This window comes from Pundamilia nyererei, unplaced genomic scaffold (assembly GCF_000239375.1).
Source record: "Pundamilia nyererei isolate P.nyererei 1_Seehausen unplaced genomic scaffold, PunNye1.0 scaffold00169, whole genome shotgun sequence".
Lineage (NCBI taxonomy): Eukaryota > Metazoa > Chordata > Actinopteri > Cichliformes > Cichlidae > Pundamilia > Pundamilia nyererei.
The window spans coordinates 176,146-203,554 of NW_005187570.1; the positions used below are offsets into that span (position 1 = coordinate 176,146).

General features: G+C 42.0%; 1 protein-coding gene across 6 annotated transcripts in view; it reads right to left on the reverse strand.

The window, feature by feature from the left end:
* The window catches only part of plch2a (phospholipase C, eta 2a), a 148,015-nt gene that overhangs the window by 17,868 nt on the left and 102,738 nt on the right, over window positions 1-27,409 (reverse strand). For all 6 annotated transcript variants that reach the window (XM_005745862.1, XM_013914072.1, XM_013914073.1 and 3 more), the window contains exons 7-13: window positions 13,823-14,026; window positions 13,067-13,187; window positions 8,429-8,600; window positions 6,334-6,441; window positions 3,871-4,026; window positions 1,777-1,875; window positions 1,224-1,324 (exon numbers count right to left, since the gene is read on the reverse strand). In XM_005745862.1, the coding sequence (XP_005745919.1) occupies window positions 1,224-1,324; window positions 1,777-1,875; window positions 3,871-4,026; window positions 6,334-6,441; window positions 8,429-8,600; window positions 13,067-13,187; window positions 13,823-14,026 (961 nt within the window). The remainder of the gene's footprint in view (window positions 1-1,223; window positions 1,325-1,776; window positions 1,876-3,870; window positions 4,027-6,333; window positions 6,442-8,428; window positions 8,601-13,066; window positions 13,188-13,822; window positions 14,027-27,409) is intronic.

Below are 27,409 nucleotides of genomic sequence, written 5' to 3' on the forward strand. Positions count from 1 at the left end.
TGAGTGGCTTTTGCTTCTGCACACTTACACTACAATCAGCTGATTTCAGCTCATATGCAGGAGCAGGAAAATGGTGGTACAGCATTACAGATTTTCAGGACTTTTCCTTATAAAGTGTTTGATCTTCTCAACAAAATAACCTCTCGTCTACATAATCAGACGATTCAATTATTTTTTTTAACTGGAAGCAAACACGCAGAGACCAGTACCTAACTCTTTGACTCCCACCAACCTCTGGAACACAAAATCATCAGAACCCTGAACATAGAGGAAAAACTGTTCCCTCAGTCAGAAAGAGCTAGAAGGGAAATAAAAGGAACACACACATGTAAAGAAAGCTCTTAAAACATTGGGCTTAATTGGGTTTTCATCAAATTAGTACAGTGGTGGGAAAGAAGCAACTAGGGAGAAACAGTACGACACACAGAACAATGACAAACAGCCACACACTCAGACACAAACTGGTTCATCCCAAAGACAAAACTCCCAAACACAAAGTAAACAACACAGTGTGTGCTGTGCAGCGAGGAGTGCTCAGACCTCTACACTGGAGAAACCAAACAGCTACTCTATAAACACATAGCACAACACAGAAGAGCCACCTCAACAGGACAAAACTCAGCTGTCCATCTGCATCTAAAGGTCAAAGGAATCCAATGTTCACATTTTGGACAGAGAAGACTGAAAGAGGAGTGAAAGAAGCATCTATGTCCACTGTGGATGACCATCCTTGAACAGCTTATGACACCAACTGTCTGCCATCTATAATCCAGTTTTGAAATCCTTCCCAGACGCCTTAACGCCCACTCACACCTTGCGTCAGGTGATCTCAATAGGTCACATGACAGGGTGAGGCAAAGTCTCACAATGGTTTCACATGAAGCTTATATTTCTGGTGATTTAGCATTCGTCAAAATAACCTGATGAGACTAGAGACTGGCGGCACTGCTGCGTTGCAGTGGGTATGCCTGTATGTGATCAGCACAGTGAAGCATTCTGAAAATGTTCAGACCCTTTGAAAGCTGCCACATTTGGTAAGTTTCAGATTTGTCTGATAATCAGATTTTTCCACAATACCCACAGTTACAAAATAAATATGATCTGAATATATAACAGACTCAAAAGTTCCGTCTGAACTTTTTACTGACAGCACTTCTTTGTTAACCTTTCTGCATGGAGACTTGTGTGTCTGAATGAAACACTGGTGCGTTGGTGTGTCATACTTGTTGTGATGCAGCGGGGCACGTGAAGCACTACTTGTGCTTTCTTGGTCTGTGTCTGTGTCTTCAAAGCTTGAGACCTTCTTCAGCTTGGATGCCTTTTTCTGTGAGGAGTGAGGAAGCACACGAGACTGTTCAAAGTTTTTCTTTCATTTTGAAAAGACAAGAAAATGACATTTTAAACCATCATGGACGCTTTTGATTAAATGTATAATAACAGACAAACTTAATTTTAAAGAAGTCTTTTAGTCATCACAACAAAGGATGCAAATAAATGAATGCAGGTTAACCATCTTTTGTAAGAGTGGCAGTCTAGTCAATATCAAATACATAAAGATGACATTAATAGATTAATTGAATCCTACTTTAACTAACAAAAAGCAACTCTCTTAATTAGTGTGCTTATATTTAAATATGCTTAAATATGCTGTCTTCACCTGAACCAAGCAATAACTCATAATAATGCAAACTCTGTGTCAACAGGTCAGTTCTACAGTGTCAGTGTTTGTCGTCCTCACAGAAGCAGAAAACTGAATGAGACAACAGGAGAGTTTACCTTGCGTTTAGAGAAGCTCTCTATGAAGGAGCGGCCTGAGCGCTTGTTGCTGCTTGGAAAAGCCTCATCTGCTGTGTCCATCGCATCCTTACGTTTACCCTGACAAGAGAGGAGTAATGTATGTTTTAAAGAAATAAAGAAAATAAAGGTATCACTAGCTACATTTCCACCTCATACTGGAAGGCAAATACTTAAATGTGGAACACAATCTCAACTTTAAAGAGATGAAAAAAATCCATCAAAACTGTGGCTCACGATAGATATGGAGAGATAATTTAGGTGCATCTCAAAGATTCTAAAGGAAGAAAACATGAATTATTACATATATGCCAGTGAAGTCGGAGAGCACTGATTTCTCCCACAGTGGTGCCCAACTTCACACGCAAACTACAGGAAACGCAGAAAAATAAAAGCTATGTGTAATCAAACTTAATGTCAATCATGACTTTATACTTGGAGATCATTTTGATTTAGCCTTCTTATTTTAACAAACATGAAATTATTGTTCTCTTGCCTCGGAATTTGTTTCCCACAAAGTTTCAACCCTATTGGAAGGTGTTACACGGTTCGACGTTGTACTCTTCCTACTCGTCTCATTTGGACTTCCAGATCAGCAGAAAACATGAGACACAGTGAAATTATTAGTTGTTTGGTGTATGCACTTTTTTGTTGTACTCACTGGTCTGTGGGTCCATAAATTCAATAGATTTTGAAAATTTGAGTGCAATTCATACACAGATTATTGTCCCATATGCACTAAATAACTTGTTTTTAGTGCATATGAGTCACATGATCGTTGGTGTTTTCTCTGTATTATTGTAAGGGGTTTACCTTACAGTATAAAGAGTCTTGAGGTGACTCCTGTTGTAATTTGGCGCTGTATAAATAAAATTGCATTGAATATAATCTTTCCAGTGTGTCCTGGGTCTGCCCCGGGCTTCTCCTGGTGGGATGGTGCCCAGCACGCATCCTTGTCAGATGCCCAAACCACCTCAACTGGCTCCTTTCGTTGTGGAGCGGCTCTAGTCTGAGCCCCTCCCGGACAGCATACCTCCTCACCCTCTCTCTAAGGGAGGGGCCAGTCACCCTTTGGATTGACCAGTAAATCGAGAGCTTTGCTTTTACACTCAGCTCTCTTTTCACCAGAACAGACGAGTGCAACGACTACATCACTGCCACTGCAGCCCCAATCTGTCTGTCAATGTCCCACTCACCCTCACTCACAAGACCCCAAGATACTTAAACCACCCTTTTCTGGTTTAGGACCATGGCCTGCGACTTGGAGGTGATGATTCTCTTCCCATCGCTTCACACTCAGCTGTGAACCACACCAGTGAAAACTGGAGGCCACCTGATGAAGTTGTTCAACTGCCTCAGTGACTTCGCCCCCAGTGATGGATGAGTCTGTTTCTCTAAAGAAGACATGTCAATGGGATTAAGGAGGTCCTGTGGTCCTGTGACCTAAGGTGTCCTGGTGCCACGAGGACTTATGTACACTCTTATGTTCAAGCATGGTGTTCGTTATGAACAGTTTGGATTGCCAAGAAGGGCGTTCCCCCAATTGTGCCCCACTCATGTGAGAGCTAAAATATTTGAGTAGGACAACAGAGTCTTCATGTGGAGCACCCTCGAGCACCCCCACCCAGGGACTCCAAGAAAGCCGGTTATTCTGCACATAAGTACAGAGAACAGTCAGTACCCGTTCCCTGACCCAAAAGCGCAGCGAGCGAACCTTATTGGACACTGGCAAAAACTCCAATCTTGGTATCCCACCCCAGTCGCTGCCTCTCATCGAGGGCAAACCCAGACTGGGACAGAGTCCAGCCCCTCTCCACAATGCTGGTTCCAGAACCCAAGCCAATATCTAGGCGTTACGTCTCAACCTCACAAACAGCTTGGTTCAGGCTCAGTCTCTTTCCCCACCAGAGAGGTGACGTTCCATGTCCCAGTCGCTAGACTTGGAAGCTAGTCATCAGTCTGCCGGGGCCTCTGCCTTTGGCCGCCACCAAGCACAAACTTCACCCGACCCCTATGGCGCCCTCTGTGGGTGGTTGAAATGGATACTGAGACAAAATATTTGCTCTCTGTGTTTACCTTACTGCCAGTTTTATCCATGGTCTTCCCAGCAGGAGGGAGGGCTGTGATGGTAAAGCTGTCTGGATCCTCTCTGTCTCGGATCTTGGATTCCTTCATCAAGTTGTCAAGCTTCTTCTTGGCCATGTTCTCTATTTGGTTTCTGTCAGCTGACATCTGGAGGAGGAGTTAAACAGATTCATTTCAGCTGTGACACAACAGGTGAAAAAGTCAGCAACTCTAAAACTGTCTTATTGAGATAGATTTATATCATCTGTAATGAATTACAGAATATGTAATGTGGACATTAATTTATTTTGTGACACTTTCCCAGAGGACCTCAAAGTACACAGGTCTGGGATGATATTTTTAAGGTCACTTTTTGTTGCTGTTTGCGCTCTTGTTTTTATGTATCATTTTCTTCCCTGTCACAACCTTTAAGCATCATGGTATCAGTAATATTGGTAACACAGTAACACATCAGTATCATTAACACTGCTCACTTTGAAAACAGTTCTGGTGTTCTACTGAATTTAGGTCAGCCGAACATGCTGGCTGTTAAACGCCCATTCAATTCCTTCGTCCACCAGGAACTGTCTGCATACTCTCAACACACGAGGATGTTCATGCACCCGGGGCCACTGCACCAATGTAGGGTCTAACAGGTCCCAGGATTTCATCTTAGTGACAAGCAGGGTGTCGTTGCCCAGCCTATACAGGTCTGTGGGCCCCTCCATTGGATATGCCTCCCCAGACCACCACTGACCCACTATCAAACTGATCATGCTGAATGATGTCACAGGCAGCATAATGTTCTCCACAGCTTCTCCAGACCCTTTCATATCTGTCACATGTACAAAGCACAGGACACCAGCAGTGGACCTGCCACCACAAGACAATGCCAATCATTTTCCACAGTGCCGAGCAGTGAGCACAGGGCGCACTAGAGGACGGTGTGTTGTCAGAGACATTCCCACCAGCAGCTTGCTGGAGTCAGTTTGTAGCTCTTGGAGTGCTGATCCTGTGACTCCTTGCATAAAGGAGCAGATTCTGCTCCTGCTGAGGGTTAAGGACCCTGTCCAAGTGCCTCGAGTAGCTGCCTGTCTCCTGGAATCTCCTCCATGGTCTTGAGACTGTGCTGGCAGATAAAGGAAAACTTCTGGGAATGGCACATGCTGAAGTTCTATCTTGGAGGAGTCGGACTACCTGTGCTACCTCTGTACGGTCCAGGTACTGCCTCATGTTACCAGTATTGATACTGACCCTAGCCAAATGCAAAGGTAGTGAAAAACGTTCAGAACAGACGAAGAGAACGAATGTGAGTGGCCTCCACCTGTGCATCCATTCCTGTTTAGAGGGTGGTCTCATTGTTGCTCCTCTAATGAAACTAACCTGCTGTTAATTCCATCAGCACATGCTGAAACTTGTTAACAACCCAGGCTGCTACTTAACTGATTAAATCAACATCCTAGAGTTGTGAGATTATTATACTATCTTATGCCACCTTATACTTCTAATCATATAGACCACATTATGCCTTGGATTAAAGATTGTGAAATCATTACACTGTTTTATGATGCATTATACTGCTGAGTTATAAGAAATACTGTTTGCAGAGAATCATGGCCTTACTTGTCTGATTAGAAAGAACAAGAAGCGAAAGCACAGCAGCATTCCTCCAGAGGCCGTCCAAAGGTCAGGTTTCATCATGTTACATAACACAGAGCACAACTGTGTCAGTGATATAACCCATTCCAGATGTGGTGTAAAATGTCATTCTTATATACTGTCTTTAACCTCCTAGGACCTGGCGTCCACATATGTGGACATCACATTTTGGGTTATTTAGACCAAAATACTAAATTTTGCTCTACAAGGGCCTGATAGCCACTTTCGAGGACATTATACTGCTACTGTTCTATCGAAATTTTAAACAAATATCCTCATATGTGGCTCTCATTGTTCTTAGAAACAAAAATCAGGTAAAAAAAAAAAAAAAATCTGGTAATTCTTTGTTTCCAAGCAAAGATAAATTAAAAATGCATGCCATGAAAGAGTTCAGGTCTTAGGAGGTAACGACAGGATTATATTATGAGTGTTCATTGAGGTTGACAGGCATTATGTCATTTGTAAGAATACTTTGATAACGATAACCAGGTCTGAGCAGACGGGGGGAAAAAACCCATCATGCAGAAACCCATATTTCAAACAAGGAGCAAAGATGCAGCGACACATAACATTACATAATTCATGTTAGTGATGTAACACATTTCAGATGTGGGAGTAAGACTCTGCATAATAATATGAATTATACATATAGTCAGATCAGAATCTGGATATCATTAAGGAACCAGTGCAAAATGGGAGAGGGACATGAAGCATTAGCAACAAGAAATACAAGCATACCTCACATTTCATCAGCTGGACAAAAGGACGCAAATTGTTTTGCTAGACTGAACAAATAGATACCAGATAGGTACATACATCCCCATTGATCAGCTTACAGTCATCCTCCATTTCATCAGCACTGTCCTCGTCAGACACATCTCCCTCCTCTGCATTCTCGTCTATGTTGGGAGGAAGTTTCTTTCCCTGTCAGAGTGGACAAAATAAATCACACGAGATTCTTATATTCTAACACAGAAGAGATATTCACCATATAGTATGATCACAATGTGCATGTCAATGTAGTATACACATCGATGGTGGTTTTAATGTAGAGCACTGGGTTGGAGGTTAATTGCATATTGTGGCTAAAACGTGCCTAATTCAAAGTAAGTTAAAGTAACATTAAAATAACCTAATTAATTAATTAATTAACCTAAATAACTTCAGACAGGTGGAGTACGTGTTCTGAAAAGGACTGCCCCAAAATTTGGTTTTTGTCTGAAAAGCAGAAAAATTGGTTTTCAGCTGCGTCAGTGTAGAGCGCTCTCCGGGACATGACCATCCCACCACAGTGGGACGACCTCAGTGAGTTTCACTGCAGGTTTACCAATCCGCCCCAGGGGTGTGTCCTCTCTCCTCTGCTCTTCTCCCTGTACACAGTACAGTTTGCAGATCACATGACAGCATTTAGACTCATCTAGGACGGCAGTGAGTGTGGCTCTGTGGTGCAGTCAGAGTAACCTCGAGATGAATACGCTCAGAACTGTAGGAATGACCGTGGCCTTCAGGAGGAACCCCTCTCCATGCACAGCAGCACAGTGTCTGCTATGGAAACCTCCAGGTGTCTGGGATCCACGGTCTCCCAGGATCTGAAGTGGTCCCCCAATAGAGACACAATCATCAGAAAAGGCCTGGCAGAGCATCCACTTCCTCTGCCAGCTCAGGAAGTTCAACCAGTCTTAGAAGCTGTTGAAACATTTGTGCTCTGCAGTAACACAGTCAGTTCTTTGCTCATCCATCACTGTATGGTTTGGATCAGCCACCAAACAGGACAAGGACAGACTATAGAGGACAGTGAGGACAGCAGAAAAAAAAAAATCACTGCTGCCAAATTCATTCAGTACAAATAAAGAGTCGAGAAACGAACAGACATCAGCTCTGCAAACCATCACACCATGGTCACAACCTGTTCCTGCCGCTCCCTCTGATACATGCTCCAGATCGAAGCATGCAGTATATACTGTATACTGTTTTGTTTTGGTGTATATATGAAATAAGTATTGAACTATTTCTAAAGGGGCTCATTAACCAGGTGTCTAACAAGAAACATCTCATGATGGGTAAAACCAGTGAGCTCTCTCAAGATCTTTACAACCTTATTTTTGCAAAACATACTGATAATAATTTCTAAACTGTTCCAGGTTCCAGTGAAAACTGTTGGGGCAATAATCCAGAAGAAGAGGAAAAAACATAATTTCACTATAAACCCGCCACGACCACATGCCCCCTGCAAGATTCAGACAGAGGAGTGAATAATCAGAGGAGCACTTGTGGACAGCTACAGAAAGACCTGGAATCAGCAGGTACATTTGTCTCAAAGAAAAAAATAAGTATGGCCTGTATGCATCACACAAGACTCCACTGCTGAAGAAAAAGCTGGCTCTGAAGGCTACTGCAGTTTCTGTGTATCTACTCTATTAAGGGTTGTAAGGGCGCCGCAATCCATCTCAGCTGTCATAAATTACATTTAATCTGATAATAAATGAGGGAAACACATCTCTATCAACATTTCATCCCTCAGAGCTTTCAGAGATCTGAATGTAGCTCATGACCCAGAAGTGCACCTGCAACCAGTTATCTGCAGAGTCTGCACTTAAGATATTTTTGTACAATAACAAAAACACCCAGATAATAATCCAGCTACCATCTAGTGTTCACACACACACACACACACACACACACACACACACAGTCCAAAGTGATTTTTGTTTTCTTTCTATTGGCTTCATATGTCACTCTCTGCTTCTGTCTCACTACTTTGATCACCCCATTATATCATATACCTTTGAAGTTACTCTGTGAGTTTCAGACTCTGGATAATAAAAGCAGTAAGATGAGATAATTGCCGGAGGACTGCTTCCTCACACCGAAGAAAATCTGTCACTTTCAAACATCCATATTGGGATTTTACCTTCACAAGGATCTTGCCCCTGAGTGCTTCTGGGGATGGCAGCTGCCCAGATTCATCAGCTTTGATGTTGGAGACATCCAGCTTGTCCCCCAGGATCTCAATCAGGTACTGAGCCATCTTCTTTTGCTGGGGAACACTGCAGTGGTTCTCTATAGACAGGATCACTGGGTAGCTAGCAGACAATCACACAGGTTGGAGAAAGAGGGCTGTGTCAGCTGGTTGTTACAGCACAGCTTAATTATTTCACACTTTTCACACTTTGAGTTTTCTTGATTTTACCGTCAGTACAGGTGGAAGAATACTGTAAATTACAGTAATGGCAAAGCATTGGCACATACATGGCTGTGTAACAGTGTTGTTCACTGTTTGACGATGCCTGTTTGTTTTTGTTTACACTACTCTCTGTATCCGGTTTGGAGTATTTGTTGTGTTACTGAGGTTTAATTTTGGATTACAGCTGGTGGACTAATACCAACCCCATTTTAACACTACTTAGTTTAAATTATTAGTCCTTGCAATATTTTGTAAGCAGGATACTAGTTGGCAAACTAGCTGGCAGGTTTCCAGGGTAACACTACAAGAGCGCAGTAAGGTGATGGTATTAAAAAGCCACAGAGTTGACAGAGGAGATCACTACGGTCACACTGCAGCAGAAAGCCACTCTGGGCCTGGTGGAGGAACTGAGAACATTTTTATACATGGACCATAACATTCTTTATGGGAGGATACAGGCCCAGAGAAGAATTTCTTCAACATCAGCAACAACTGGTGCTACTACAGTGATGAACAGTAATCACACCACAAAAATGTACAACAAATTATTCATCAATTTTAACAGCAGAAGTCTGTATGCTAATTGATAGGAGATAAACTGGAAGTCTAATACATTATAGTTCAATACTGAGAGTAAAGCAAAAAACATTCTGGACAACAATGTGATTTCACATTGTTTCTTGATTTCACAATTTGTTTCTTAGTTATAACAGTTCTTGTTGGCAATAAACCTTACACCACTGGAAAGCCTGTTTATTTCCCCTTCATTGGTGCTACATTTGCAAGGAAAGTGGATTTAGCAGTGGGTGGGTTGAGCAGCAAAGTTGAGTATGTGGGTTGCGCCCATGAAAAACTTGCCAAATCTTCTCCATCAGTGCCAGACAGCTTCTTCTGCTATTGACTTGTTTGGTGTCGTTTCCTGGATTGGATGACTGAAGTCTGAAGAAACAAGACATATTGGTAGCATGTGGAAGAACCATAGACAACCATAAGAGCCTGGCAGTTTCTCCTCATACTGGTCACCAGCTGGGTCACCCACTGCCATGGGATAGCATCACTTTATTCAACCAGCATTTGTTGTGAGTTAGCCAGTATGGTTCTGTTATGTATTAGCAGAACTGGAGGCAGGCCATTCCATCCTCTCCACTTCCAAACTCTGAAGGTAGTGTCTAATAAACCCCGCTCTGCGGAGCCAAATATTGTCATCTTGGAGAGTAACATTTGGTCCCGGACTGTGGAAATATGGGCCACTGTTTGCAGAGTCTCATCTCCATATCTCCATTTGAAACATTTTTTCCGGCCAGGACTGAAATCGGATGTTGTTCAACACTGCCATGTATGCCAAATAACTGCCAAGCCAACTGAAATAATTCCTCCAGCTCCCCTTTGTCCTATCCCAGTAGTAGAGGAGCCATTTCAAAAAGTGATTGTTGACTGTGTGGGGCCTTTACCTAAATCTAAAACTGGAAACCAGTTTCTGTTGACGGTTATGTGCGTTTCACCTAGGTTTCTGAGGCAATCCCACTACAGAGGATTACAGCTCAGATTGTTGTCAAACCTCTGGCAGACCAAATGTTGAAAAGAATCTCACCAATGGTTGTGCAAACAGACCAAGGCACCAACTTTAAGTCGAGAGTATTCGACCAAGCCCTTGAAACATTAGGCATCGAACACATAACCTCTAGTCCTTACCATCCTGAGAGTCAGGGGGCACCAGAGAGGTTTCATTAGACTTTGAATAATGATAATAATAATGGATTGCATTAACATAGCGCTTTTCTAGGCACCAAAGTCCTGGTGAACTGGGGTTTGGGCGTGAGATGAGGGGTCCTTTAAAGGTTTTTAAAGAGAGGCTGGCTAATCCGGTTGACAACACCAAGAGCCTTCTGGAGTATGTCAGAACACTAAATGACAGGGAATAAGCCCTCTTTAACCTAACAAGGAATGCACTAGCCGCTTCACAAGCAAAGATGAAGAGACACTTTGAGCAGAGGGCAGTCGACCGTTTATTCCAGCCAGGTGACAAAGTGCTCCTTCTCCTGCCTTATCCTGGCTCAGCTCTTCCTGTTAAATTGTCTGGTCCTTATGTTGTAGAGAAAAACCTCAGCAAGACCAACGACATTATTCAGACCCCAAACCTAGACGTCCTACTAGAATGTGTCACGTCAACATGATGAAGCTGTACAGCTCTTGTGAACCTTCACAAAAAGGTGGCCCAAGAACAAGTGGCTACATTCCCAATGGCTTCCGTTTCCAAGGTGGACGCTACTCAAGATGAAGAAGGGTTGGTGTTACGGGGTGCTGAGCCTCAAAGTGCTCGACTAGGCAATTCCCTGATATTGTCAACACTATCACAATACCTGTCCCACCTTCCTGATGAACAGAGCAATGATATCATAACAATCATGTTGGGATTCCCATCTCTGTTCAATGACGTCCCATCTCAAACCACTGTTATAAAACGCGTTGCTGACTAAACCTACACCAATCAAACAGCGCGCTTATTGGGTTAGCCCAGCAAAGAGGGAAATCATAAAACAGGAAGTTGAGTATATTCTTCAGAATGGCTTTGCAGTGCCAAGCTCCAGCTCTTGGAGTTCACCATGTCTCTTAGACACAAAGTCAGATGGAACTCCAAGATTCTGCACTGACTTTCGAAAGGTAAACTCCTCCAGCTTTTGTAACTCCTGACCACTTCCTGCAGTACACAGTTATGCCTTTTGTAATGCTCCTGCAACCTTTCAGAGACTGGTCAACAAAGTTTTGGGAAACATCCCCAATTGTAGAGCATACCTAGATGATATAGTTGTGTATAGTAGTGACTGGGAAACCCCCACGGCTACGTTGAAAGAAGTCTTCACTAGCCTAGAAAATGCATCCCTCGCTTTGAACCTTGCCAAGTGCAACTTAGCTAGAGGCAGTGTCCTCTACCTTGGCCAGCAGGTTGGTCTACAAAATGTGTGCCCTGCAGATGCCAAAGTCTCTGCAATTAAGGAGTTCCCCAACCAACCACTAGGAGGGAACTGCGCTGTTTCGTTGGGATAACAGGATATTACTGGCGATTTTGTAAAACTCTTTCCTCTGTTGTTGCCCCTCTCACTGACTTAATCAGTCCCTCAGAGCCTTTTGTTTGATCTGAGGGTTGCCAACAAGCTTTTGAAAGCCTTAAAGGCCTACTTTGTTGCACTCCTGTCTTGTCTACTCCTAACTTCTCTTTCCCATTCAAACTGGAAATAGATGCCAGCGCAGTTGGGGCAGGAGAAGTGCTTCTCCAGGAGGATACCCAGGGCATTGACCATCCTGCGAGTTACTTCTCTCGCAAGTTTGATGAACATCAGCTCAGGTATTCTACCATTTAAAAGGAGACACTTGCTTTGTTGTGGGCGTTGCAACATTTTGAAGTTTATATAGAGTCAAGTCAGAGTTCACAGATCACCACCCTTTGGTTTTCCTCTCTAGGATATATAATCACAACCAGCGTCCTATGCGTTGGTCACTGATTATTCAGAACTATGTTCTCGTCACAAAAAAGGTTCGGAAAACTTTGAAACACACTCTGCGGTGCTATTTACATATGTCACCAAACCCCAAGTTTGGTTCTTAATGGGTGGGGGTGTTACATGCCAAGAGGTGTGGCTTTGTTTTTATGTTGCAAAAGCTGTTACACTATCAGTGCAGCAATCAGCATAGCAGTCTCCACGTCTTCTACTTAACTCTACAGTCCAACTGCCATAGCCAGAATCTGGACTCATTGCTGAGCATAAGGTTCCTCCACATCTCCAGGTTCAAATGTACACATTGCCAGCACCAGTGCAATCAGGCCCCGATGGAGAAGGGCAGTCATGGCAGGCCTCTCTATCGGACTGAAAAGGCTTTGTGCAGTCTGTTCCAGATTGTCAGGGTAGAGAGCACGAGTACTGATGAGGAAACTCTGTTTGTGCTTTCATCCTCTTGCGTTGCCAACTTCATGGTCTGTCTTTGAAATCCATCATTGTATGGAACTTAGCCTTCAATGTGGAGATGGTAATAGGGGTCGCTCCACATCATGTTGCAAGTTGGTTTTGCAGAACACCAGTTTGAAGTTGCTGTATAGCACAGGCCCTATCCAGATCAATTGAACATGACATGCACCATCTGACTGCTTTAGCAGGGTCCATGCTAACAGGTGCTGCTAATAAGGTACCAAACAGTCTCCAGATAATCAGAACCTGAGGTACCAGACTCTCAAAACAAGAGTCAATAGCAGCAGAAGGTGTTTGGCATTAGCAGAGAAGATTTGGCAATTTTTTCACTGGCACAACCCAGTCGTCAGTGCAAGTCAGTTAAAAAGGATAACTATGGAAGCATGAATGAGAGCAAACATACTCATTCTTGACAAAGGCGTACTTGTTGATTGTCTCAATGACATCTCTGAAGAGGATCTTGGAGGTTAGGGTGTAGCCATGATGGACAATGGGCTCACCGTCCTGACCGTCCCAACAATCAACTGTGGACAGCAAAGAAGAGACAAAGCTGGCACTGAAATGTGCAAAACTTACAAAAGCAAGACAATGATGGGATAGAGTTTAAAAGACAACGTGTTCCCCAATTACCATTTATTCGTTTATATGACAAAACTAAGATAAGTGAAGCCTGCAGGCAAGTTCACACACAGCACCCTGAATGTGAGTTTACACTACACACTTATATAATCTTATATAACTAAGAAGACTGTATCAGTAACCTTTTATTAACAGAGCTGACCCAGATGACTAATGACTAACTAAAAAAAAAACAAAAAAAAACTACAAAAACCCAAAGTCTCTGACACGTAATACACAGCAAGTGTAACCACTCCAATAAAAGCATTAGTTTTGGTAGTTTGCTGGTCTGGAGCTTTGAGGGGTGTGTCAACACAATGCCCCAGCTGTAAAGGTCAAGACAGTGCAATACTCAGGCTAAATTAAGAACACAGCTTGTTACATTATTGGTGTTACAGTGTTGTCTGAGTCAGATTCTGTAAACTGTTGAATTAAACAAACAAGGCAATGCAAAAATTGGGACCACTGCCTGCCTTTAAGAGTATGACACTATTTAAGTTGTACCTGTGTACTGTGAGTGTATGTATGAGTCCATGCTAACCTTCCACACAGCGACAGCCAGACTGCAGCACCCAGGCATACATATCCACCCTGGACTGTGACATTAACTGATCACCCATCAGGTAAGTGTTGTGTGATGAGGCAATGAAGTAGTTGCACAGGGGCTGGGTCATGTCCTGGTTCACGCTGTAGTGATCTGGGTTGAAGATGTCCCCTGCTGGGCTGCGCATATAATTTGTAAAACCTGGAACGAAGTTGGACAAAGAATTTTCCTACAGGGTTCGTCTAACCATTTATCCAATCATTTGGTCTCAGGTCTAGTCTGAAGTGTAGGTTCAACTATATTGGAAGTTGTTAAATCTTAGTACTTTAATGTAGTATGTTCTGAACAGGTATAGCTCTGAGTTTGGAAACATGGAAATATGTTAACTTTAAAGACTCAGATTCTATATGTCATTCACAATGCTTAATTAAAACATAAAATATAGAAATTAGTAAATGCAATATTTTATCAAGACATATAATACAGATAAATATTATAAAACTTTCGTTCCTTTATTTAAAAGAAAATGAGAACAAAAGTGAAAAAAATCACAACATTAAGAGAACAAAAATACTTTTCAGTATTAGACAAAAGATGCTGACATAGCTGGATTATACTGCGTGTAGTTTTACAATATATTAGCAAAACATTGGGGCATTTCCTTCATATTACTATGATGATAAAAAAAAATATGGTTTTACACTAAAGTTTTAAACTAAATATTTCTATTGCAAAAAATCACTTCTATTGTTCGCCCATGCTTGCTGCTTCTTAGTGTTTCATCTTTAACTTTATGCTTCTTGGAGATCAGCTGGTCTTTTGCTGATGTAGACCTTTAGCTGACACATGATTGGGCAAAATGGCAAAATGACCAAAATCAAATTTCAGAAGCATTTTCTAAAACCAGTGTTGGGCAAGTTACGTTTAAAAAGTAATTAATTATAGTTACTAGTTACTTCTTCAAAAAAAGTAACTGAGTTAGTAACTGAGTTACAAGATTCTAAAAGTAATTAATTACTTGAAAAGAAACTATTTTGTTACTTTAGTTTAATTGGCCATTTTTAACTACTTTTGATGTTTCCTCTACATTTCACAATAAAAACTATTTACTTTGCCTTGTTTGGTAACATTCTTTTCAGCACAACCTCACGTGTCTGAATTTGCAGTTATGTTTTCATTTTGACATACTGTATTAACACAATTGATCTAAAATCAGACAAAAAACATAAAATCCGAGAAGAAAAAGTTATATTTTTTACTGTAACAACCACAAACATGTTTAATGAATCATATTTCATAACTTTAAATGTAAATATAAATTGTCAATTTTAAAATCCTATGCACAGGTTTTGCAAACAAAGTTATTTGCAGCCATTTACCTTTTACCTTGATTTTTTTAAATAACCATTTCAAACTATTTACATAACAATCAGCTGTTCTGCATTCAATAAGATGCCACACAAATTATTTGTGCCACTCCAAATATTCCTGTCCACTATAAAGGAGAACATCACAGCCTGATACCTGCAGGTCTGACAGCAGCAGGTGTATCACTCATCCTGTTTTCATTCAGCAGTCACCTCATTGTTCTGACACACAACACAAAACTATCCACAACACTACACACTAACTACACAAGACAACACATTAACTACACACTCCAAACACGCTAAACGTCACAAATCTCTCACATTTCAAAACTCTCTCTCTCTCTCTCTCTCGCGGTCACTCCTAAACTTCCCCCTCTTCCTAAACAACCAAATGTAATATTACCATATCATTTTTGATTGGTCGACATGGTGAATTTTTCCACCAACACCAATGGGCTGTTTCTGTTTAGTTTTTTTTATTTTTTGGTCATAAGCAGAGAGTGCTTGCTAGCGCTGTCCTTAGACAGTAAACGTGACGAAACTATTCAGGAAAAAACACAGCGTATATATTGTTTATCATGAAGTATCATCTTGGCTTACCACGACTACTTTATTGTTCCTCAGTCAAACAGCAGCACTCATGCGATTGTTTTGCCCCCTTAGCTCCAGGTGTTGTGTCAAAAAGTGATCGTCGGCCAGAAAGTGAGCAGAGTGAAGCTGACCCCCCCCCACCCACTTGAAACATAAAGGCAAATAGGCGGAGTGGTTAGTGCTACGTTTGTGTAGATTTGTGCAGGTAAAATTAGTGTTTGTGCTGCTACGGTTTCTGAGATATAACGATTTTAATTCTTACAGCCTATGCTGTTTAACAACAGTGTCTGTGGCAGCGAGTTTCAGCAGCTGTGGAGTGGACCACTTTTATAGAAGACTGTCCACTTCTTTTAGGCCTGCTGCATATTAAGTTTTATTATTATTTTTTTTAGTAAACCAATTTAGTCAGTGGAAAGGTTGACATTTCTTTTGTTACCAGTGCAGAAACGTACACATGGTAGGCTAAAGTTTTTATTTTTTTCTGTGGAAAACTGTGAGTTACATGTGAAGTGATTCATGTATACCTAAATTATTATTTTTTCACGTACCCAGTTTGTCTCTATGATTCCATTTTGAATTATATATGTTCATTATTATTATTGTAGCTGTCTCAGAAAAAATTAAGTGCTTGGTTTCATAGGTTGTCACCTACATGTAGAAAATTGAATATTCCACAGCACCTCGGCCAGGGATCTTCAACCTGCGGCTCTAAAGCCACATGTGGCTCTCTGGCCCCTCCACTAAGACCAAGTAAGTTCTGTTTTATTATAAAGACAACAAGAAAGGGTTCTGTTAGCAGTTTGTTTTTTATGAAATATCTGCATTGACTATTCACAGAATGTACAAGGCTTTTAAAAGTGATTTAATGTTTCTTAGCTTCAAAACTATTTACTGTAAATCTCAGGTTGGTTTCCCATCTTTCCTAATTTTCAATTTTTATGGAAAGGACTCACTTAGCTGGCTTCATTTTAACAAATACTTTTCCCGTTGTAAAGGTTAGATGACTCATTTTCTTCTAAAATCTAAAGATAAACATTTTCATTTACATTTCCATAGCTTTCACTAGGGCTGTTCGATATAACCACATATATCGGATGACGATATAAAAACGTCTATCGTTTCATTTTACGCTATCGTTTGTTTCGTGGTGTCGCAAAATAAACTCTTTACGGCAATATTTTTTCATCGTTTTGATGGTCACTGTAGTGGCTATATTAATTTCTTAAAGTTCTCTCTTTCTCTTATATTTAATATAACCACACTACGGACGGACAAGCGCCTGTTTTTATGCGTTGTTGTTAGCAACAACGACGGTAAAACCATCGCATGTCCGCTTGTTTATATTCCACATAAACCTTTCACAATAAAGCTCAAGATCCTGTTGAGACTTTTCAAAATAAACTGAATGACGTGAAAGAGCAGATTATTTACGGATGAGAAGTAAAAAAGAGCCGCCAGATGCTAAAAAATAAACCTTAGACTCAAACGTTAGAACAGGCTTTTCCCTGCAGCACGCCGTGTAATAAATACTCACAAAGAAAACAACTTATGTCTAAAAATTTATCGTTTCATGCATCGGTTAAAACGTTATCGGAACGATGAGATTTTGGTCATATTGCACAGCCCTAGCTTTCACGATACAACAACTAATTTTCTAGATATTTATAAGCGCTTTCTTTTTTTTAGGCTCTAGACATGTTTTGTAGCAGCAGGGAAAAAAACTGAACTGAAAAGAATGCTGACCCCTGACCTAAGCCATGAGGTCAACACAAAACAAATACAGAAAAATTATTGACAGAAAAATGGAACGGTTACTTTCAAGAGGCTACAGGTGAAGATGAATGGGTGTGTAAAAGCAAATATACATCAGACTGACAAAGAAAAGAGCGTTAAAAGATTTTTACTTTTGAACTTTAACTTTATATGCAAAACTGAACTTACAGATAACACACACTAGCCATATTGAACACATGCAACTGTAATGAACCAAATAAAACAGAAAAATGCAGGCAACACTCATTATACTGTGTATAACAGTATAACTGTGAGTAACTGTCCCTGCACAGAGCTCATTTGCTGTGGTGCTGTCTTCTGTTTTGAATTCTGATGGACACAGAGATGGATTGGAGAGTGGCCTGAGGCAGGTAGACTCAGGTAGGCCACGCTCCTGCTTCCACAGCAGTGCCAAGATGAACTATAGCAGACTCTATGAGGACAGAGATGGCAGGAGAAACAAATGGCACTTCCCTTGTCATTCCTTTGCTGAGGTAGCAGTGCTGTGAAGAGCAGCGTTTTGTAAAATAAACACTTAATATGTTCCTCACTGTCTTAGCAATTACAGCGGAGATATTGCACTGAGCATCGATTTGGATCGCACCAGACCTCAACTGGTCAGCTTCGAACATTGCACTAAGCAGCTCTGCCCTCCTGTATGTTTGATGGGTCACACCATCTGTGGCAATGGCTTTCACCAGATGCAAGACTGGGTTTTCACTGTCTTTCAGAACAGCATTTTAAAATGTGGAGCTGTCACAGAAGGCACAACATAAGCACTGAAAAAAATGCATCAAATGCACAGGTACTGAGCACAGAGATTGTTGATTCCTCTAATCTAATAGGCTGATGAAGGTTTCCATTTTTTAATAATCCCACCTTCACTCTTTTGGCCCAAAAAGATTCATCTGCATGGAGCCATTCGGTACATGGAGAGAGGTAGGAAGTCCTCTTCCTTTTTTTGGGTGGAACAGCTAGGCCCCTCCAGTTCTCAGCTGCATCTTCATCAGCTGGAGGAATGTTTGTGGCAGCATCAGATCCCACAAACAGGTGAGCATCCATTTTTTATTTTGTCTTCTGCACTGTGAGTTGTCATGGATCCAGAATTGGCATCTGTGACTTCCAGTGATCCCACTGTTGCCTCATCTTTGGTCTTTTCTTTTGCAGAACAAATCCGCATATTTCCCTTGATGAAGGAAAGATGACGAGCAATTAAGCGATCGACTCGAACAGGCAAGTTTTCATGTCTGAAAAGGCCATGTTTTATGTTTTTGAACTCAGCTTCAACAGTGGCTGACCTTGCTGTGATGCTGGTGCTTTGGAAGAGAGGGACCATTATTCCTGTCCAGTAACTTGCCACTCTTTCTAACTGGCAAGTAACTTGCCACTCTTATTATATGAGGAATAATCTCAAAGAGAAAGTGAATATTATCTCTATCCCCGTTTGCTGCAGCAAGTGACCTGCTCTCCTCACATATTTCTGTTACCCATTGTCGTAGGTCAGTCTGGATCTCATCCACCGAATCCACTCTCTCACTTTCCTCGGTCTGTTCATCTGGAATGATGATGGAGTCTTGAGCAATTTGGGCTTTCAGGGCGCAACATCAACCCTGACAAAACAAGGGAGGAGTTTGGCAGACTGGGTTCCAAGAAGGACATGAAAGCATTCATTAAGGTAGGACTTCAGATCAGGATGAGGAGTGAAAACCTTGACCAGAGCTCCCAGAATTGCCAGACGAAAGTCACTCACAGCTTCCTTTGGTACAGGTACACCTACATGAATCCATTCTGTCAACCAGTTTGCGATGGCATTAAAATCATGTTTCTCTTCATGTTTCCTTTTTTCTTTCTCAGCAGGTGATCCAGGTGATTGATATATGCATTTTTTTTCTTTTTTTTTTTCTGCTCATTCTGTTGGTTTTTGTCTTTTGCCCTTCTCCCCAGTCCCTCTTCTCAGCTGTTTCTCTTTCCCTCTTTCTTTCTCCCCTTCTTTCCCCCAGTCAAGTCTGTCCCGTATTCAGTAAGTGAAAATAAAATAAACAATAAAAGGTGAATCAAATGGACCATTACGGCAAGGCTGGGATGGTCAATTTGGTAAAGTAAATCCGTTGGGCATCTTTCTTTGCCTTTAGACAACAATTCTGATGGCAAAAGAGCCAAACGGGACAGGCAAAAAAACCCCCAAAAAAAACATGTTTCTCTGATAGCATTTGCACCACTGGGACACCGGGGCAATTTTTTCCCGTCAGGATACCTTGATAAAGGAAGATAAGGCCAGATTTGACATTTGGTCTCAGCAGTTTTTTCACAACTAAACCGGTTGCATCAAAACACACAGTTGGGGGAGATTTTTTTGACAATGTCTTATAAACATGCATCTGTGTTTGACTCCAGTAGTGACAGAAAAACTTGTCCAGTCCAATATCTCGGATGCTACCACTGTGAGGAACACTATATTTTAATAATTGCAGAGATGCAATGGGGTCCTTATCTCCTAATTCCAAGTCTTTTCTCTCTTGTTTGACCTTTCGCAGAGTGGCCAAATTTGGAAGGTGGCTTGGCTCAGGATCTCCAACAGCCATCAAATCTGCTGCCTTCGCTGAACTCCATACAGCTGGTTCCATTCTGCCCTCACACAGCTCTTTAGCGATCTGTTCACGCAGGTTTCCAGACATGAACCGCTTGGAGTGGCCAGTGTGCAGGGAGAGATCTGTATTTCTCATGAAACCATTGGACTATTAATTGCTGGCTGTCTGTCACATGACATTTCTAACTGGCCATGACACTCCTTACAGTTGCCTCTAATGTCCAGATAATTATTGGTGACAGCTGGATGGACCTTTGCTCTTCGGAACACAAGTGTACATGTATTTTAGATTTTCTTCCATACAAGGTCATTGATGATATGAGTCCAAGTGCCAGGCTTCAAAATTGTGTATTCCCTTTTTTGAGAAGGAGAAAACTTGTCATTGTATTTAACCTTTTCAGGAATAAATTTAACCCAGTCCTCAAAAGGTACTTCAAGTTCAAAAGCTTGACAGTTTTCTTGTCCAGGAGAAATGCAACGTGAATCTAACTCTCCTTCACTATTACTTTCCTGATCAGTGATTTCCAAAGCTGACCAGATGTGTCTATTTAGCTTCACAAAAGTGTACAGGGCCTTTGCTGACATCTTGTTTTCTAGCTGCTGACTCAGCTCTTTCCAGACTGGGGCAGCTGGAGTGGCTATTTTGCCATTTTGGACTATGGCCTCTTTTGAATTGCAAAGAATTGGAAAAATGGAAACCTTGTCTACAGATGGCTTTCGAACCATCTAAATAAATTTTAAAAAACCACAAAAAAAAAAAAAAACACACTATGTTTAGGATGGAGCAAAAGATGACTTCTGACCTATATATTAAGCAAGGAGAAACCCCTCCCCAAGTTCTCCACGAATCTACACTTTCATATTTTGTCGAATTCTTGTTTTTAAGATGGAGCTATTTAATTTGTGAGTTTTATTGACTTGAGTCTGAGTGTTTAACCCATTAACATGTACTGTACAGCACTTAGGTCCAGTGTACCAGATGTTTTTAAAGTGCTTTAGAAACATAATTTCTTTTTTAAAAGTTTTCTTGGATTTGCACATTTGTAATTGCTGTATTTTTGAAAATGTTTAACATTGAAAAAAAATCACTTTGATCCAGCCATATCATGTATTAACTCCATAACTAAAACCTTTAAATGTAAGCTTACCTTGTTCAGAAATCAGATTTAACACACTGTTGTAAGAATCCTTCAGAAATAGTCATGCCAAATAATACTTTTTTCTGCCAAATATAGGGTTTTTTTTTAATCCACTCTAAAAACAATAAATCCTCAAGCATTTGCATCATAGTTTTAGGAATGAAAAGTGATTGAAGTAAAGAAATTGAAGTAAAAAAAAACAAAAAAAAAACTACACTCTACAAATTTAGCTGATTAAATACATTAAGAAAAGTTTATTTTAACAGAAATTTATTGAACAAATGAACATACAAAGCGAAAAGTCATTTGAAAAAAACATTTTCATACCATAACAGCACATCTCAGAAACCGTGGCAGCACAAATGATAATTTTACCTGCACAAATCAGCACAAACGTAGCACTAAAAAAGTAGACCATTTTGGTCCTTTTCGAGGCAGTCTTGAGGGATGATGACCTTTGAGAGTGACCTATAAAATAAAGTTTAATATCTCAAGGAACCGTAGCAGCACAAACGCTAATTTTACTTGCACAAATCTGCACAAACGTAGCACTACAAAAGGAGACCATTTTGGTCTGATTTGGAAGAGTCTGGGGGGATGGTGACGTCATCAGCCAAAAATATAACTTAATATTTCAGAAACCGTGGCAGCACAAACAATAATTTTACCTGCACAAATCTGCACAAACGTAGCACTAAAAAAGTAGACCACTTTGGTCTGCTTTGGAGCAGTCTGGGGGGATGGTGACCTTTGAATGACCTATAAAATAAAGTTTAATATCTGAAAAACCATAGCAGCACAAACGATAATTTTACCTGCACAAATTTGCACAAACGTAGCACTAACCGCTCCGCCTATTTGCCTTTACGTTTCAAGTGGGTGAGGGGTCAACTTCACTCTGCTCAGAAAGTGATTGCTGTCCGCGGGAGCGCGCGCAGCTGCTTAAAGCTGTAGCGCCCAGATTACTTACAGCTACTTCCGTCCAACTGATATAAGGTGCGGTAAACTAAACACAGCTTCAACCGTCTATTTGTTGAAAAATAGTAACGTGACCGCATCGCATTTTCTTGTTAGTAATGGTAACGGCTAGACCTCTTCGTGGGGACGTAACAATGTGGGGGCTCGTCCAGGATATGAATGGAAGGTACAGCGATTAGTAAGTTTAATAAGTTTTGGTGTGTTGTTTGCCAGTCGTTTGATTAGTTGTATTGTATCTGCTACGCTCTCTCCAGTTAGCATAGGGGAGTGTGTGTAGCTGAGCATAAGCTCCTTCTTCAGGCACTCATTTTTTATTTTGCCTTTTTTGTTTTTGGAGTAATCCTGGGTGGGGATTTGTCCAGTTGGAAAGGGAGGATCAGGAGAGGGAGGTCCAGCTGAAGAAGGAGTTGGAACTTAAGCGTTTAGAGGCAGGGCTTGCCAGAGCCAGGGAGGTTGAATTGAAAAAGGTGGAGGCGGAGACAACTGTCAAGTTGCGACATTTGGTACTCCAGCAGGCTTCCCTTCCTGCGACTGCCTCCATTCGGCAGGCAGACGCACCGTTTGACGTGGGGAAAAACAGTCGTCTGGTTCCGGTGTTCCGCGACACTGAGGTTGACAGTTACTTCGAGTCATTTGAGCGAATAGCCACAGCCTTGCACTGGCCAAGGCCATTTTGCTACAATGTAGGCTGGCAGGTAAGGCTCATGAAGTTTGTTCCTCGTTGTCAGCTGAGGACAGCCTGGACTATGACAAGCTGAAAAGGGCTATCCTGCTGGCTTATGAACTGGTCCCAGAAGCTTATAGGCAGCGTTTCTGGAGGTTGAAAAGGGGACAGGGTCAGTCCTATCTGGATTTTGCCAGGGAAAAAAGTGTCCTTTTCGATCGGTGGTGTGTGGCCTGCAAAGCTACTGACCTGGCTTCGATATGTGAACTAATGCTCATAGAGGAATTTAAGAACTGCATTGCTGAGCGCATTGCAATATATATTAATGAACATAAGGTTTCCTCGCCAAAGGAGGATGCAACGCTGGCTGAAGAGTTCGTGCTTGTCCATAAAACCAGTGTCAGTAGGTATGACCGATGCGATGCCCCAGTGAAGGCTAGCGAGGTGCCAGCTGTGCAGTACCCGAAGAGTGAGGTACTTGTGTCTCGTCCCAAGGCAGACCGAAAGTGTTTTTCTGTTTTAAGTCTGGCCACTTGATCGCAGATTGTGAAGCTTATAAACGGAAACAATCAGTCTCAACTTCACGTAAACCAAAAGGGGTGGGGCTGATTAAAACCATGCCTCCTGTCAGTAGGCCCCCCTCCCCTGAGACCCCAGATAAATGTTTTAAGCCTTTCATTTTTAAGGGGACAGTTTCGCTGTCTGGTAAGCCCGGGGACGAGCGTGAAGTGCTCATTCTGCGTGATACTGGTGGCTCACAGTCCCTCATACTAGCTAGTGTGCTTGAATTTGATGAGAAGTCTGACTGTGATGCTAGCATCATCGTAAGAGGTGTTGGGATGAGTTTTGTGCCTGCTCCCCTTCATTGTATTTGGGTACAAAGTGAGCTGGCGGGTTTTTTTCAGTGGCTGTGCAGCCTTGTTTTCCAATTAATGGGCTGGATTTTATAATGGTAAATGACATAGCGGGTGGGAAAGTTTATCCTACCCCTGAGGTGACCAACAATCCTGTTGTAGAGCCTGTTTTAGATGCCCTGAGCCAGCAGCACCCAGATGTGTTCCCTGTGAATGTTCTTACTTGTTCTCGTGCCCAGCAACAAGGTGGGGGGGTTGATTTGTCAGGATCAGTGATTGCCTCTATTCTAGAGAAGGATGTGATGCCCTGTACTGATGAAAGAGATAATGGAGCCTTAGAGTCGGCTCAAAGTGTGGTTGAGCCAGCTTCTGAGTCTGAAGCTCCTTTTCTGCTCACTTGGCAAGCACTTGTGGAGGCTAGTAAAGAGGACCCTTCATTAGTCAAGTGCAGCTCAGGATGATGGGGGTGAGGGGATCAAGAAGCAGACATTTTTCATTTGGGAAGGTTTATTGATGCGCAAATGGACCCAAAGGCCTGGAGAAGACTGGAGTACAGTGTGGCAGATAGCGGTTCCGACAAGTCTGCGGCAGCATGTGCTACAGTTAGACCATGGTCAGGTCATTTGGGTGTCACTAAAACATATGACCGTATACTGCAGCATTTCTTTTGGCCGGCAATGAAAGCACATGTAGTGCAGTTTTGTAACACCTGTCACATTTGCCAGCTTGTGGGTAAACCGAACAAGGTGGTGCCCCCCGCCCCTCAACGTCTTATCCCTGCTGTCGGTGAACCATTTGAGCATGTCCAGGTAGACTGTGTTGGCCCCTTACCAAAGACGCGGGCAGGGAATCAGTTCTTGTTGGGCAATCATGGCTCAAGAGTTGGCAGTTTGTCTTGTAATCGGAAGGTTGTCGGTTCGAGCCCGGCTCTGACAGTCTCGGACGTTGTGTCCTTGGGCAAGACACTTCACCCGTTGCTTACTGGTGGTGGTCAGAGGGCCCAGTGGCACCAGTGTCCGGCAGCCTCGCCTCTGTCAGTGTGCCCCAGGGCGGCTGTGGCTACAATGTAGCTTGCCATCACCAGTGTGTGAATGGGTGGATGACTGAATGTGTAAAGCATTTTGGGGTCCTTAGGGACTAGTAAAGCACTATACAAATACAGGCCATTTATCATTTATTTACCATTTAACCATAATGTGTAACCAAAAAGCTGTGATGAAGGTGTCACTTTTGTATTGTTCGCTATACGTGATGTGAAGCAGGAGTCTTTGGGGTTCAGCCCAGCTACCCTGTTGTTTGGCCATGATGTGCGGGGTCCACTAAAAGTGCTGAAGGAGAGTTTTCTCAGCGGTTGCATGCCTAAAACTAATGTGGTGGAGTTTGTGAAAACATGCAAGGACAGGTGGCAATGGGCTGCTTTGTTAGCAAAAGAGGCTCTCTGTGTATCCCAGGCCAATATGAAGAGACGGTTTGATCAGAAGGCAGTGGAAAGACAATTTCAGCCTGTTGCTTGTGTTGCTGCGCGCGCCTAATTCTGCCCTCATGGCTCATTTATCAGGCCCCTATGTAATAGTGAAGAAAGCGTCTGACACCAACTATTTTTCTCAACACCCCAGAACGCAGGAGGAAGACTCGCCTATGCCATGTTAACATGCTGAAACCATACCGCACCACAGAAACCAGCATGACAGAACAGGCAGACACCGCTGGGATCACTGTCCCTGGTTCAGTCCCTGCTTCCCTGCTAAGTGTAGAAGTCAAGGGCGTTGATGATCTGGGTACCCTTTCCGAGGGACAGCAATGTGGGCGGTTGTCAAATTCTTTTTTTTTTTTTTTTAGCCAAGGACGAGACCCACCTGTCTCATCTTCCTCCGTCTCAGTGTAGGGATGTACTTGACTTGTTGCACTCCTATCAGTCTCTCTTTAGTGATGTGCCCTCCCGCACCAATGTTTGTGAGCATGACATTGACGACGCAGCCCCAATCAAGCAGCATGCATACCGCTGCCCCGTCGCCAAACATGAGGTGATGAAAAAGGAAGTTGAGTACCTAGTAGAAAACGGCTTGGCACAACCTAGTTGTAGCCCCTAGGAAGGAAGCTTTAACTCTTCGCCGGTGACCGTGTTCACAGATCACAATCCCCTCGTTTTTCTGAACCGGATGTGCAACCACACACCACTGACAATATCGTAGCTGATGCACTCTCATGCAGCTCACAATGAAGTGTTTTTGTTGTTTTGGTAGAGCTTGAATATAAGGGGGGGGGATGTTACATCCTGTGAGGCTTTGGGAGTGTGTGGGTGGGGTGTTTGCCCGCTCTCTCCACCTCCTCCTCTCTTGCCACTCCTACCCCCTCTGTCTCTCTCACTCTTCTCTCTCCTCAGGACACAGCTGTTTTTGATTAGCCTCGTTTGCCACCAGGGCCCAGTTAGCAATCACCTCTGAGCAGTGTTGGGCAAGTTACTTTGAAAAAGTAATTATAGTTACTAGTTACTTCTTCAAAAAAGTAACTGAGTTAGTAACTAAGTTACAAGATTCTAAAAGTAATTAATTACTTGAAAAGTAACTATTGCGTTACTTTAAAAAAAAAAAAAGTTTAACCCTCTGGGGTCCAGTGTATAATTGGCCATTTTTAACTACTTTTGATTTTCTCTCTATATTTCACCTTAAAAACTATTTATTTTGGCTTGTTTGGTATCATTCTTTTCAGCACAACCTCACGTGTCTGAATTTACAGTTATGTTTTCATTTTGACATACTGTATTAACACAATTGATCTAAGAAAAAAAAGGGGTTCCTTTGAGGGGTCCTGAAAAAGCGCTATATAAATGCAATCCATTATTATTATTATTATTATTATTAATAATAATAATAAAAAACATAAAATCTGAGTAGAAAGTTATTTTTTACTGTAACAACCAAACATGTTTAATGAATCATATTTCATAACTTTAAATGCAAATATAAATTGTCAATTTTTTAAATCTTATGCACAAGTTTTGCAAACAAAGTTTTCAGAGAGGTAGTGTTCAGTTAATGTTTGAAGAGATTTTACAAAAGAGTATGGTGTTCAGATGATGTTCAGATTTTTAAATGTCACGGGGATTTTCTTAAGAAAATATCCAGGCCTTAAAACCGTCATGGTCCACATGGGGGACTGTAGCTCAGGTGGTAGAGCAGGTCATCTACTGATCGGAAGGTTGGTGTTTCGATTCCTGGCTTCCCCTAGTACTAACCCCAAATTGCTCTCCGATGCATCCATCGGAGTATGAATGTGTGGGTCTTAGAAAGATGTGCTTGTGCGAATAGGTGAATGTGAATGTGAATGCACAAGTTGTGTAAAGCGCTTTGAGTGCTCAGATGAGTAGAAAAGCGCTATATAAGAATCAGTCCATTTACCACTCCAGCCCAGCAGGTGGCCTTTAAATTAGCGGCAGAAGAAGAAGCAGCAGCTAAACACGGGATGTCAACAAACGTCTAGAAACTAACTCCTCACAGCGCTTCGTTACATGTATTACCCTGACAGTGCTCACTGCACTATATGAGTGACCTTCGTTGAAATATTGAATGCAGTACTGTAGGGTGTCTCTCTCTCTCTCTCTCTCTCTCTCTCTCTCTCTCTCTCTCCA